The following is a 14,483-nucleotide window of genomic DNA, read 5'->3' as shown; positions in this document are numbered from 1 at the left end:
CATTTAAAAGGTGTTGCTGGAGGGATTATGAATGAAAATGAAGCTTGAAGGAAGTAAGAAATGGATCAAATAACTTACCTTTAGTTTTGGTCTTTTGAGAGGAAAAATGAAGAAATGGGAAGGAGAAGAAGATGAATGAAATTAAAAAAAATGCTTCATCTTTATAAAATGGGAAAATTACACTCTTAGTCCTTCTCATCTTTCACTATTCAAAAACTCTATTTTTATGGCTAATTGGACCAAAGTCCAACCCATTTAAGATCGACTCGACCCAGCAACTTAAAGTATGAAATTCACGGGGTCCACTTACCTCTCGAGTAAAACCAAAAATACTAGCTTGAAATTTGGGGTGTTACAGATAAACCTCGTTTAATACAGAAACCCCTCATCCTATGTAATCACATCAATTAGTAGGAATCTTTTCTTGGATATGTGTTAACATTGGATATGGTAAGAATCCTCCAATCTTCTTTTATTTGTTGTTTCTTGTCATATTTACCAAGCTCTTGTGATCATCTTCTGATATGATGCCACTTTTCATATTGACATGACCAATGTGAACTCACTCTCTAGCATTCCCCAAGTGATGGACCAAGTCTGATGGTCTTTGAAAATTCGATATTCCATATTCAATCTCTTTGGCGGGCTCCTACGTCAATGTCTCGAACCCAAATTCTAGGGGCGTGACATAATTGTGAGTCAATAAATAAGGATTACTTAAGGGGAAAGAATTAAGATAATATTGTATGATGAGCGTCTACATTAGCCTATGTAGTTGCGTTAAGGATTTATATCTCTTGTACTGAAAAAAATATTAACAGTAAAGTTCTCTTTAAAGAAGATTTTGTAGAGATATAATCATTAAATAATTTGAATTTACATTTTTTTTAAATTTAGATTTTTAATAGGTTTGTCCACGTAATTTCAAATTTCAACATTATAAAGGGATAATAATATCATAACTGAATTTAAAATAATATATATTTTCATAAATTTTAATATGTAAAAAATGTGTATTAACACGAGACATTCGTATTTTGTTGATGTTAGTTAAAAATAATGTTTTATTTAGTAGTAACAACAAGAACGGAAACTAATTACCTGAGATTATTTTACTCCTTAAAATCTTCACAAATGAACCAAAGAATAGTTCTAAGAACGGAAAAAAAACCCCTCAACGAGGGGAATAATGGTTCACGTTCGCAACGCCATTTTCAATTGTATAAACGTTATACCCCTCGTCCTAGGCCTGTTCGCCGTGGCGGTCACCGTTTACTTCAGCCGCAGCGGTGGCACCGCCTGCTAAAGCTCCGTCCGAAGCCCTTTGTTGATAACCAGCCTCGTTTTCATCATTTTATCTGTGTTCGCCTTCCTCGGCTCTTGCTTATAGAACACCGACATCTTCTTTACGATTTACTCGATTCTATTAATCTTGATCATATTGGTTTTGTTTTGTGCGACCTTCTTCTCCTTGATCATCTCGAACAGGGCGTTGTCTAAGAAGGTCGCCGCGATGGGAGTCGGATCACTTCGACTCAAAGATTATTCGAATTGTTTGAAAAATAACATCGTGGACAGGGGCGGAGCTTAGTGAGGGAATAAAGAGGTTCAACCTCGTTAAAATTTGTATATTCTGTATAATTTTGATCTAATAGCATTTTGGTTCATGTAAAATAAATATTTAAAATAAAAAATATAAGAATTTATTAAATATTTAATCAAGTAAGGAACGATCTAAAGAAGGATAATTTTGTGTTCCCAAAATTTTTGGTCTAATAACAATTTTGGTCATTGTAAGTTTAAATATTAAACAAAATGTGTGTTATCTTGTGAATTTTGAGTTTTTTTTAAATAAATTTAGGATGAATATAAGGTAATATTTGTACAAAGACTCTCAACTATTTGATAATGAACGCTCATATCTCTACATGCGCAGTGCTCGAACTCGATACCTCAAGGATAATAACAATCTCTTAATCACTAAGATCGCTTGATTCGTACTGAATTTGAGTCTAAATACCTAATAAATCTTTACATTTTTCTTAAATATTCTAATATTTCAATCCCTATCAATATTTAGTTCTGACTCGGTCTCCGTGGATAATGGGCATCGGGAAGAGGCTTGGAGTTGCTTGAGCGATTCCCATGTTTGCAAAACCCTCCGTAGCGACTAACATCTCTTAGGTTTCGTGAAGCACAAGTTTTCAATGATACAAGTACGGTTATTTGATTGCTCATTTATTATTTCCTGATTGTATTGCTTGACGTATTTTAGCGAAAAATATCTTATAGGAAATGCATAACCTTAAAATTTTCTTCTTTTGTTTAGCCCGGTTGTTGCAAGAAGCCCATTTACTGTAAACTCGAATACAAAAATTCGACGTTTTGGGAGATGCCGAAGTCGGGACCCAACGTCCCCGACGGCGACTGCCTCACTTGGAGCAACGACAAGAACAAACTTTGCTTCGACTGCAAGTCTTGCAAGGGTGGGTTTTTAGACGACCTTCGGAAACAATGGAAGTTTTTGGCATTCGTTAACTTAGGCATCCTCATAGTTATCTTCATCGTATTCAACTTCAGTTGCAGCGTCGGGCGACGGAAAAATCCGACACCCGATAACGCTGCGTAGCCAACTCCGTCACAATCTTTACCAACATTTTAAAAATAGGAAAATAAAAGTACGTGTATATTTTTTACCAATAAATTCTATTTTTATTTAATGTATAATTAGTTTTAATTTCATGTAAAGCAATGTTAAAAACAAATATCAGTTCTGATTATCTAACGATTTAATTAATATTAATTCTGTTTATAAACCAATTTCACTTGTGAACTTTATATATTTACCTTGATTAAGTAAATGTAAACCTTAATTAAATAAATGTAATATTATTTATATGTGATTTGTGTGCTTTGACATATCAAGAACCGAATGTAATAAGCTGATGGTTAATGCATGTAACTCATATACGATTCAACTATGTTTATAAATATAAAATCATAACTCGATTAAAGATTGCATGATTTATAGATATGGAATGTGATCATGTGTGATTCTGGGAAGTATCGAAATCCAGAATTGCTTAACATGGAAGCAATTGATGGAGGTTATGTTATGGCTGCAGCTCATGCAAAAGTGGGATTCTTGCCGTGTTTAGGAAAGATGAAAAGAAAGAGGATCTAGTAACATTAATGAAAGAATTACAAGAGATTACATGATTCATGTGACTTCCATGATTCACACCAGAAAAAAGAAAACAAAAGAAAATGGTTACTCGGCACCAGGAAGAAACTTGGTGCTGCTGGTCATACCGAAACGTTTAGCATCCGCCGGAAAAACCATCGACGGTGACAAAAGCTCCACTGGCGAAAAGTTATACGTATCAGTTCCGAGTCGGCTCTGTAACCACCCTTTGCTTCCCGAGAACCCGTCGGCCACCACAAAACAGTTGTTGAAACCAAGACTCCTTAATGTTCTCGCAACTGTTTTTGCTGAATCACAGTAGCTGAGCATTCAAGATTCAAAAAAAAAAAAAAAAGAAGAAGAAAAGATGTCAGTGGTTTTAGAATCGAATTCCACTCGTTTTTTGATTTGTATCCATCACAGTTTAAGTTCAGATCGGAATTGCCATATTTGATTAGAATTGAGGATTAGATAGGGATTGAATAACTTACGAATCCATGATTACAATGTTTGAGCCTTTGTTGATTTTCTTGAGATATGAAATCTTCAATGCTGCAATCTCGGCTTCTACTTTCTTTGTGTTTCTCACTAAGCTTCTTAACTTGCTTGGCAACCCTTCCAGACTGAAACACAGAAACCATTGACAGATGATTTGCAGAATCTGAACAACGTTTCTATGATGATTTTGCCCGTAAACAAAGAGGAAAATCAAGACATGGCTATCAAGACGAAAAGCTTAAAAGGAAATTAGCATATCCATGTTGAATACATATATCCATATCGAACCCGCATACTCGATCCCCACTAACAGAGTATTAGGCAGTGTCTGCCAAAAACAAATGCTTGTACCCCTTAATGTTCGAATATGTGTCAGACTCTGATATAAACCAAATGCAGTCATTGAAAGCCTAATATTTACTTACGGAATAGCAATCATCCTCTTCTTAGCACTCGAGGGAAGGCGAGGGACACCATCTCTATCCTTATCCTTCTCAGATCGAATATCAACCATAACATAATTTTGCGTGGAGATTAAATCTAGGGCTTGAGCTGGTGTCAGATCACCTAAAGAACAACAAAGAAGCAAAATGGTAGTTAAAATTTGAAGAAATTTAAGCACCAGAATACTCAATATACTAAGTTTCTTTTCCATGTATTTGAAGGAACCTTGGAGGATCGTATTCTCGTAAACATCTTTGGGTATGCATTAGGCATGAATTTCGGATATCGGTATTTCAAGAAAAATTATAAGTCCTAACTATAGACAACCCCATAACTTATTTTCTTGTGTTGCTTTTTAAATCTATACTACTCGGATTCGAGTGAACAGTGAACATCATATACAAGTGTTCTCAATTTTTCAAAGTTCTTCATGTATTTGAAAGATTCTTAGACAATCATATTCTCGTCCCATTTTCAGGTATGCATCGGGCATGAATATCGAACACAGTTCATGCTATGAAGCTCTATAAGCTATACTTCACATGAGGAATCAGTTAAGTGCAATGACCACCTTTGTAACCACGAAGGCTATAGGAGATGAATGACCAGATGGGAGGAAAGAGGAGGTATGCCACGAATAGTGCACCGGCAGATCCTACAATTGTTAATGGCTCTGCAGATGTTATGGTTTTGAATGTCGAAGAAGCTAGAGGCTTGGCTATATCGATCACCTCCGTAGTTTGTTTTGCAGCCGTCTGTAACAAAAATCATCATTGCATACAGACGTCAATTTGCATCGAACAGTAAAAAGAGCTAAAGCCTTTCAGACATTCAATTAGTTGGCAGTGACTGGTACACAAATCAAGCTTTACATGCAACTCTTTAAATATACTTGTTGTACTGTCGAAGGACTTCCTCATAAGGTTGTTGCGCCTCACAACCATCGGAGGTCCCAAAGGCATCTCTAACTCTCCTATATCAGGGAAACTCAGGAAGACAGTATATTTCCGGAAGAAGAACCTCGAATATATAAAACCCTTTGAGAAGTCGCTACTAATTGACGTGACCTCTTACAGTCCAACGTGACTCATAAACACTACAAGTAGCTACAGCTGACACGCAATAAGGGTCACTACAAAATCTCTCGAGTATGACCAAGAAACTGGATGCGACCTGAAGTAAACCACCTCACCTTCACTTACTTCTCTACCTCCTCATGGAAGAATATCGATGACCAACGGTCATTTTGTTACTGGTTACTAGTCTCTATCCAAACTAGAACTAGAAAAGGTAAATCGCCTACAATATTTCAACTCATTTGGTCCCATCAACAATATTCAAGACTTCTAGGGTTAAGTGCATATCCATTATTTTCGATAAATTATTAAACTATAGGCAATGAGAAAAATTTAAAAAAAATTACATAAAAAAGGTACTAAAATTTATGGATCCTCCCCTGCTCAAAACACATGCATTGCAGCTTTGAGAAATTGAAAGAATAGTGAGAAATGAACCTTAGCAGCTGTGACAACAGGCTCAGAATCAAGACCAGTTCCTTGAATTGCTTCTTGGGCTTTCTTCGATGCCTCAGATATTACCGGAGAAGCAACCTTCAACGCCTCTTCCCCAGCTTTCTTGGCGAAAGGAACCCCAGCATCAATGGCTGGCTTCAAAGCTTTCCCCACAACATCAAACACCTGCTGTGCAACATCCAAGGCACTTGAACCCGCTTCTTGAACTTGATCAATGGTTTTCTCCACCTGTAATTCAAAGAAACCAAAAAATGGGTATCAACATAGTTGTGAGAAAATCATGTAATCCACTTCACCTCAGTGAGAGATGAAACAATCTGTTCTTTGCTAAGACTGATAGCTCTGGCCTCATGGGGAAGTGAAAGTAGAGCCAATAAAGAGAGGGAAGTGGATATGGGTTTAGATTGGGTTCTTAAAAAAGCTTTGTTTGAGGTTGAAGAAGAAGAAGGTGGAGGAAGAGAAAGCCTTGCAGTGGCTGAAACTCGGATAGCCATCTGCACCGCCATTGAAGAATTGGGTTTTGGTGGTTGTTTCACTGTGAAGTTTCAGGCAAACATGCAACTAGAAAATGTCCGGTCAATGAAAAGTGAGGATTTTGTGATGAGGAATAAGAGGCTGAAGATTAAAGTGAAGGAATGTGGCCAATTGTGATAATTCTTTGGGTAAACTAACTTTATACTCACTAAATTATTGTGTTATTCTATGTTGATTTGTAAACAAAATTCTTTGTCAATTAGATCACTAAAATTTTAATTTGATTTCAATCAAGTCAGCACATTTTTATAATAACACATTTAGTACTAATTACTTATGCAGCCTATTAATTTGGTAATGTAAGCCGAGATAACAATTTGACCCAAACTCGATATGTTACGACCCTATGCTATAAGGTCATTTTTTTTTAAAATTTGGGTTCATATCGAATTAAATTGGCATAATAGCAAAATTAGCCCCTCAATGTTTACTAAAATATTCATTTTGACTCTTATTTGTTTATAGTATTTTGGTCCTCACGATTTATTTTAGAGCAAAAACGCCTCTAATGTTTGTTAAATAGTCACTTTATCTCTTATTCTTATTTTTCTGAAGCATTTTGGCCCTCAAAGTCTTGTTTTAAGGGGAAAAAATACTCATATTTTAGGGTATTAATCGTTTGTTAACTAACAATTTCTACTCATGTAAGGGTCTTTTGGCTCCCAAATGAAACGTTGGGAGCGAAAATGCTTCAAAAAATAATAAGGGTCAAAGGGACTATTTAAAAAAATATCATGAATATTTTTTTTGACATTATGTCAATTGGATTTAGTGAGGGTTGATGTCGGGTCCGGTTGGTCAAGTTTTGATTTAGGGTGAAAATATTCAATTCGAATTGGGATAATATCATCAATTTTCTATATATATTTAGAGATGATTGTTATAATACTCCTCTATATATATTCAATTATGTGTTTGTTTCATCGAATAAAAATGATTTTTTTATATTCGAGTCAGGTCAGATTTAAGTTTTATCCTAGATTTTAGATCAAATTTTGTGTCGGATGAAACTTTTCTAAATTTGAATCGAACAAAGTGTCGAACGAGGGATGCAATACTTGACTCAAATTTCAATCAACTAAAACTTTCAATCAACCAAGTTTATGCCAGGTGGTTTAAAGTTTGCTTACACTACTAAATTGATAAAACGTGTGAATAATAGCATCATCATAACATTTTGTTTATCTTCCATATCAATAATCTTGTTAGCAGATAATAACGGGCGGTTAAATTAAAGTTTTATTGATCTAATTGATAAAATTTTTTTAGTATTTAAAATAAAATAAAATTCATAATTTTATAGCGCATAGGACAAATAACCCTTCTTTGAAAAGATGACATTGGAGCCGCTCGTGCCTCTCCAACATGCATTGGCGTAGCTTTCAGTGAACAAAAACATATATTTTTTTTGGGTTGAAGGCCAATACATCCGGTTGTTACACGAGTGTAGGGAAGGCCGTAAAGATCTCTTAGACGAATAGCATGCGATGCAGACGATAGGGGGTCAGCCGCAAAGAGTGCATCAGAGGAGTGTACACTCGGCTTTGACAAAAAGTCAACTTCATTGGCTTCTCTATGAATTTTTAGGAATTTCACAATCCAATCTTTGGCTAGAAAACGAGCGATGGCTCGGACGGCAACAAAAGGGTTGGTCAAGGATCGCCACAAGAGGAGATCGATAGCATCACTATTATCACTTTGAACTATTAATTTATCGAAGCCACAATTCCAAGCAAGACAGACCCCTTCGTAGATTCCCCAAAGTTTCGCTTCAAGAACCGTTGAAGAGCAAGCTTATTTATAAAACGAGCCAAGGCAAGTCCCCAAATGGTCTCAGAAGAGGCCTCCAATAGAACCCGATCCAGTATGGGAAGAGACGGCATCATCAGAGTTGAGAATTAACCAACCTGTTTCGGATGAGCTTCATTGCACATGACTTATTGCTGGTAATCTGGTGCGGCTTTGAGCGGCTGCGATAGAAGCATAAGCTTTGCTCCAGTTGATACTAAGTTGCAATATAGAATCACGAGAAAAATTAATGTGCTAGAACACAAAACTATTCCTTGCTTTCCAAATATTCCAAACCAGAGAGTTAAACAAGATATTCCAAGGACCACGCGTTTCATTGCAAATAAAGGAAGAATGAAGATTCCAGAGCAACCAGTCCTCATGCGAAAGCTGAAAGAAGTAGCATAATGGTATTTTCCGAGAAGCTTGTTCCATATATGATGCGAAAGAGAGCAGCCTCGTAAAATATGTATCATGGTTTCATGCGTAGCATTGCAAAGGATACAGGAGTAATCGAAATGGAGACCTCTTGTACATCGATTATTGTTGGTGAGGGTTCTATCGCACGTAGATAGCCAAAGGAAACCACAGATTCTTTCAGGGATTTGCATTTTCCAAATAGTTTCCCAACGAGGATGATTAGCGTCCCAAGTGGAAGAGCTTAACGAACGATAGGCGCTGTTAACCGAGAAGAGTCGCTTTAGAGACAGAGATCAATAACAAACATTAGGACCAGCCTCGAGAGAAGGTGCCAGAGTATTCACTATGTGCGAGATAACAGTCGGATCAATTAAAGAATGCAACAGAGGGAAGGACCAGGTACCATCAGTATGAGAAACCTCCACCAGAGTTAACGAAACATTCATTGGCCGAAGAGGCTTAGCAAAATTTATAAGAGACCCAAGCTCAGAATCCAAGTCTCATTCCAAAAATTAACGGAGTGACTGTCACCAATTGACCACGCCAAGCTAGGATGAAAGGAATGCCATAATTTTGTAAGGCTGCGCCAAAGAGAGGAGCAAGCCGATCGGTGAAAAGAAAAAGGACAAACCTCGACGACCTTGCATTTCTCTCGAAGCAAGGAAATCCAGAAAGTTACAGGGAAAAAATATGAGGGCATTACGAATCTTGAAAAGGAGGCAGCATTATGGAAGCCTATTTTGCGAATTCGAGACCACCAGAAGAGAATGGCTGATAGAGATCTTCCCATTTAACAAGAGGAATGGAAGAAAACGAAACATTAGATCCATAAATAAAATGACAGTCTATTTTCTCAATTTCGTTACAAAAAGATACCGACGGTCTACAGACTTACATTATATAAGTAGGAATGCTCAGGAGGACGGATTTAGCAAGAGTGACCCTACTAGATAATGAGAGAGTTTTTGTCGACCAACCATCAGGCTTTTGTTGGATGTGATCAATGATGAATCTATAGAGCTCCTTTGTAGCACCAGAGGGACGAACCAATACCCTTAAGTATTTTTCCAACTCCGTCAACTCACTATAGCCCAATCACAAATATCATTCCAAACTGTAAAGGGTGTATTTGGAGAAAAACATATCGTTTTTTTCCGCTTATTAATCAAGTGTCCCGAATAGTGGTCAAAAGCTACCAAAGTCTATTCAATAGTTACAACATTGGTTAGATCGACTTTCGCATACAGAATGAGATCGCTGGCAAAAAATAAATGAGAAATCGGGGTGTCATGGCACGTTAACTTAATTGTCTTCCAAGTATCCAACTGTACAAGCTGATTAATGTTGTGAATGAGCTTTTCCATTGTCAGATTGAACATATACCGTAATAAGGGTCTCCTTGTCGGATTCTTCTCGTAGGAGAAAATTGGCGACTAAGGCTAACATTCCATTGGACTTGCAATGTAGAGGAAGTGAAGCAAAGTAAAATGAGATTAATGATTGATCGAGGAATATCAACATCAGAGAGTCTCTTTTATGAAACCTCAATGAATTCTGTCAAAAGCTTTATGAACATCAACTTTTATTGCTATCCAGCCAGATTTGCCTTCCTTAAATTGCATAAAGTGAATCACCTCCTGATTTATAACAACAATGTTCTCAATTATACTTATCTCTTTAATGAAGCTAGTTTGATGAGAACTAATAAGAAGTAGAATAACTGATTGTAATCGGCAGACAATAATCTTTGTAAGAAGCTTATAAAAGATGGAACAAAGGCTGATGAGGCAGAAATCGGAAAAAGTCTCCGGATTAGGCACCCTATGAATAAGCACAAGGATTGTCCGATGAAGACTAGAATCAATAGCATGATGCGAGATTGCCCCGCGAACCATCCCCAATTATTTTAGAATAATTGAGCATGAAGTTTGTCAATATTGGGAGCTTTTAGAGGTCCTATTGTAAACAAAACAGACTTAATTTCCTCCTCCGAAGGGGGGTGAGTGATAAGGCCGAGGTGATCGAAAGAGGTAGAGGAGAATATTGGCAAATTAAAAGAGTAATTTCCCTATAATCAGATTAGTGAGAATGCGAAATAAAAGCAGAATAATAATACCCGAAATTGATAATGGAGTTCGGCCAATTATGCCTACGTCTCCAGACTGTTGCAGATCTTTTACTAAAGGGAGAAAATTTACAGTTGTTTACAAAAAAACTCACAACTCACAACCCAATTACACCCTGAAAATTGCTCTCAAGAAAACTCTCTAATTTCTCTAGTATAGGAGAGAACTAGAATGATTTGGGATGATTTTGAAGCTAAATAGGTTGGGATATTTATAGATGAAGCTTAAGGACTAATCTTGTAAATACCCTAAAGTACAGGGACTAAATTTGGTAATTTTCCTTACCAAAATTTCAAAAAAATCTGCTCCTTTTTTACCATTTTCATTCGATGCATATTCAGTGCGTTAATGCAACCAAAAACAATCTGACTTTTAACAATCTCCCACTTGAAGACTGATTTTAATAGGTCTTCACACCTCGATCAATGCAGCAACATTTCTGGTCTTGTTACTCTAGCATGCCAACTGAAGCTGAACACAACTTCAGTTTGTCCGTCGTCACCGTCTTTGTTAACATGTCTGCCAGATTTTAAACTCCACTAATCTTTTCAAGTTTCAAAATCTCATATTCCAGAAGAGACCGGATAAAATGATATCACAATTGTATGTGCTTTATCTTGGAATGAAAAGACAGATTCTTCGCTATATGGATAACACTTTGACTGTTGCAATACAAGACATTATTTTCTTGTTTCTTGTCTAACTCTTCCAAGAAACTTTGGAGTCAAACCATCTCCTTACTGGCTTCCTTAACAACGACATATTCTGCTTTAGTTGTGGAGAGCGCAACTATCTTCTGTAAACCCAACTCACTGTGGTACCTCCTATAGTATAGATATACCCTGTAATGCTTCTTCTGATGTCAACATTTGTGACTAAGTCAGCATCTACATAGCCTGTCAGTATCGTATCTCAACCTTTGAAACAAAGTGCTTTGTTTGTAGTACCCCGCAGATATTTGAGGATCCATTTGACTGCTTCCCAGTGTGCCTTTCCCGGATTATTCATGTACCTGATAACAACTCCCACTACTTGAGAAATATCTGGTCTAGTACAAACCATGGCATACATCAGACTTCCAATTGTTGAGGCATACAACACCTTCACCATGTGTGCACGTTCTTCCTCCGTCTTTGGTGACTGTTCTTTGGAGAGTCTAAAATGAACACCTAAAGGTGTACTTACTGGTTTAGCATCTTGCATGTTGAACATGGAGAGTACTTTGTTGACGTACTCAGCCTGTGATAACATCAAAGTCCCCGATTTTGTCTATCTTAATCCTCATCCTAAGAATCTGCTTTACAGCGCCCAGATCTTTCATTGTAAACTGCTATTGTCGAACTTTTTGATGTAGCAACAATGATCTACTTGGCATTTGGTAAAACCACTGCTACCCATGAAGCTATCGAACTTCTTGTACCACTGTCTAGGAGCTTGTTTTAAACCACACAAGCATTTCTTCAACCTGCATACCAGGTTTTTATTGTCTGCCTCTATGAAGCCTTCTGGCTGCCTCATATAGATTTCTTCCTCCGAATCACCAAGAAGGAAAGTTGTCTTTACATCTAACTGCTCAGGATATAGATTTTCTGTAGCTACAATTTTCAACACCAGTCTGATTGCAGACAACTTCACGACTGGAGAGAAAATTTCATTGTAGTCAATACCTTCTTTTACTGAAAACCTTTGACAACCAATCTTGCTTTGTAGCGTTTGCTCCCATCATGCTCTTCTTTGATCCTGTAAACCCACTTGTTATGGAGCGCTTTCTTGCTTGGTGGTAATTCAACTAATTCCTACGTTGATTTGACATAACTGAGTCCATCTCATCTTTCATGGAAGACTCTTACTTGACTGAATCCTCCACTTGTATTACTTCATCATAGCACTCTGGTTTACCATTGTCAGTCAGCAACAAGTAGTGCAAAGAAGGAGAATAACGTAGGTTGGTTCTAGTAATTCTGGAGGAGCATCTCACTTCTGGTGTGCCTGGTTCTTCTTGAACTGCTTCAGGACTGATCTGAACATCATTTCCAGAAATCTCTTAAAACTCAGCAAATTCCTTTGTTTCATCTTCGATATTGGAGCTACTTGATTCTATGGTTAATCTGTCTCTGTACATCACATTCTCATTGAAAATGATATCTCTGATTCTGATGATCTTTTGATTTTATAGTCCAAAACCAGTAATCAAACTCATCACCACTGTAACCAACAAAGACACATTTGTTGGACTTAGCATCAAGTTTACTTCTTTCAGCAAAATTTATGTGTACATAAGAAATACAACCAAACACTCTTAAGTGTGAAAGGTTTATTTCTGTCCTGCTCCAAACATCCTCTGGTATTCCACCATCCAAGGGAACTGAGGGCCCAAGGTTGATCAGGTAAGCTGCAGTGTTGATAGCTTCAACCCATAGCAATTTGGACAAGCCGGCATGTATCCTAATGCTTCTGGCACGTTCATTCAGAGTTATGTTCATGCGCTCTGCTACGCCATTCTGTTGTAGTGTCATGGGAACTATTGTCTCCATCTTGATCCATTATTTGTGTAAAATTCTCTGAATCTACTATTTCTATACTCTCCTTCATTATCATACCTTAACCACTTGACTTTCAAACCAATCTCATTTTCCTCTATGGCCTTTCATTTTCTGAAGGTATCAGAGACTTTTGATCTTTTTCAGAAAATAAACTCAAACCTTCCTTGTAGAATCATCGATGAAGGTGACATAATATAGTGAGTCTGCAAGAGATGGAACTGGAGATGGTCCCATACATCTGTATGAACCAATTCTAACTTTTAAGCCTTGGTGTGTTGCCAATCTTTGTAAAACTGACTTTCTTTTGTTTTTCGAAGATGCAATCCTCACATAGTCTGACATCTATACTCTTTAGATCCGACAACTTCCCTTCCCTTTTGAAAAAGTGTCTTTATCCATTTCTCGCTCATATGGCCAAACCTTTGGTGCCATAGGTTTGATTTTCCATCAGCATCTGTTACTGCAATGATATTCTTCAAATTTGAGGTTATATAGAGAGTACCAGGCTTCTTACCACGAGCAATAACGAGTGCTCCTTTGGTAATCTTCAATTCACAGCCTGAAAAGGTTGTACAATATCCTTCTCCATCAAGCTGACCTACAGAAATCTAATTTCTTTTGAGGTCAGGAATATGCCTCACTCCTTTCAGCTTCCAGGTGGTCTGGTTGGGTAATTTTATTCGGATGTCTCATTTTCTGATGATCTTCAAGGTTTCATCATCAGCTAGATGAACCTTCCCAGAATCACTACTGACATAGTTCTCCATTATTTCTTGGCATGGGGCGGCGTGGAAAGATGCCCATGAATCCAAGATCCATGATTCAATCGGACTGTTGACACTTAGAATCATGGTATCCCCTATTTTCTCTGTCACATTGGCAGATTCCTGTGCGCCGGTATCTTTCTTCGGTGCTCGACAATCTCTTTTAAAGTTACCATTCTTTCCGCAATTATAACAGTTAAAATTTTTCTTTCCCGTTCTTGATTTTCCCCTTCTAGAGTTCGATCTGCCACGATTTGGATTTCTTTATGAAGTTCTCCCTCTAGACTCCGTGTGTAAGGTTGAGGAGCTTGATGTTTCACCCGATTTTCTCCGTCAAATTTCTTCACTCAATACAAGATCATGAACATCGTTTAATTTCAATTTATTGTTTCCCGAAGGTCTGCTAACTGCTGTAACAGTACATTCCAAATATCTGGTAGAGATGACAGGAGAATTAAAGCTCGAACTTCACATCGAATTCAATTTCCACGGAACTCAACTGGGTTGTTATTGTGTTGAGTTCATTTAGGTGTTGAGCCACTGATGCCCCTTCCGCCATCCGCAAATTGAATAATCACCTCATCAAGTAAACTTTGTTTGAAGCCGATGGCTTCTTATACATACTGGAGAGAGTCATCATAAAACCCGCC

General features: G+C 37.4%; 1 protein-coding gene across 1 annotated transcript; it reads right to left on the bottom strand.

Moving 5' to 3' along the window:
- Positions 1–3,164: 3,164 nt before the first annotated feature.
- On the bottom strand, positions 3,165–6,265 carry LOC120165064 (calcium sensing receptor, chloroplastic-like). Its single transcript, XM_039174648.1, has 6 exons — positions 5,955–6,265; positions 5,641–5,886; positions 4,698–4,881; positions 4,108–4,249; positions 3,676–3,807; positions 3,165–3,506 (listed from the first exon to the last, which is right to left on the bottom strand). The coding sequence occupies exons 1-6, from the start codon at positions 6,162–6,164 to the stop codon at positions 3,272–3,274; spliced, it is 1,149 nt and encodes a 382-aa protein (XP_039030579.1). The 5' UTR covers positions 6,165–6,265; the 3' UTR covers positions 3,165–3,271.
- Positions 6,266–14,483: the final 8,218 nt, after the last annotated feature.

The sequence above is a fragment of the Hibiscus syriacus genome, unplaced genomic scaffold, assembly GCF_006381635.1.
Source record: "Hibiscus syriacus cultivar Baekdansim isolate YM2019G1 unplaced genomic scaffold, ASM638163v2 tig00111566_pilon, whole genome shotgun sequence".
Classification (NCBI taxonomy): domain Eukaryota; kingdom Viridiplantae; phylum Streptophyta; class Magnoliopsida; order Malvales; family Malvaceae; genus Hibiscus; species Hibiscus syriacus.
The sequence above is the reverse complement of the archived record's forward strand: the minus strand, read 5'-3'. Positions and strand labels throughout refer to the sequence as shown.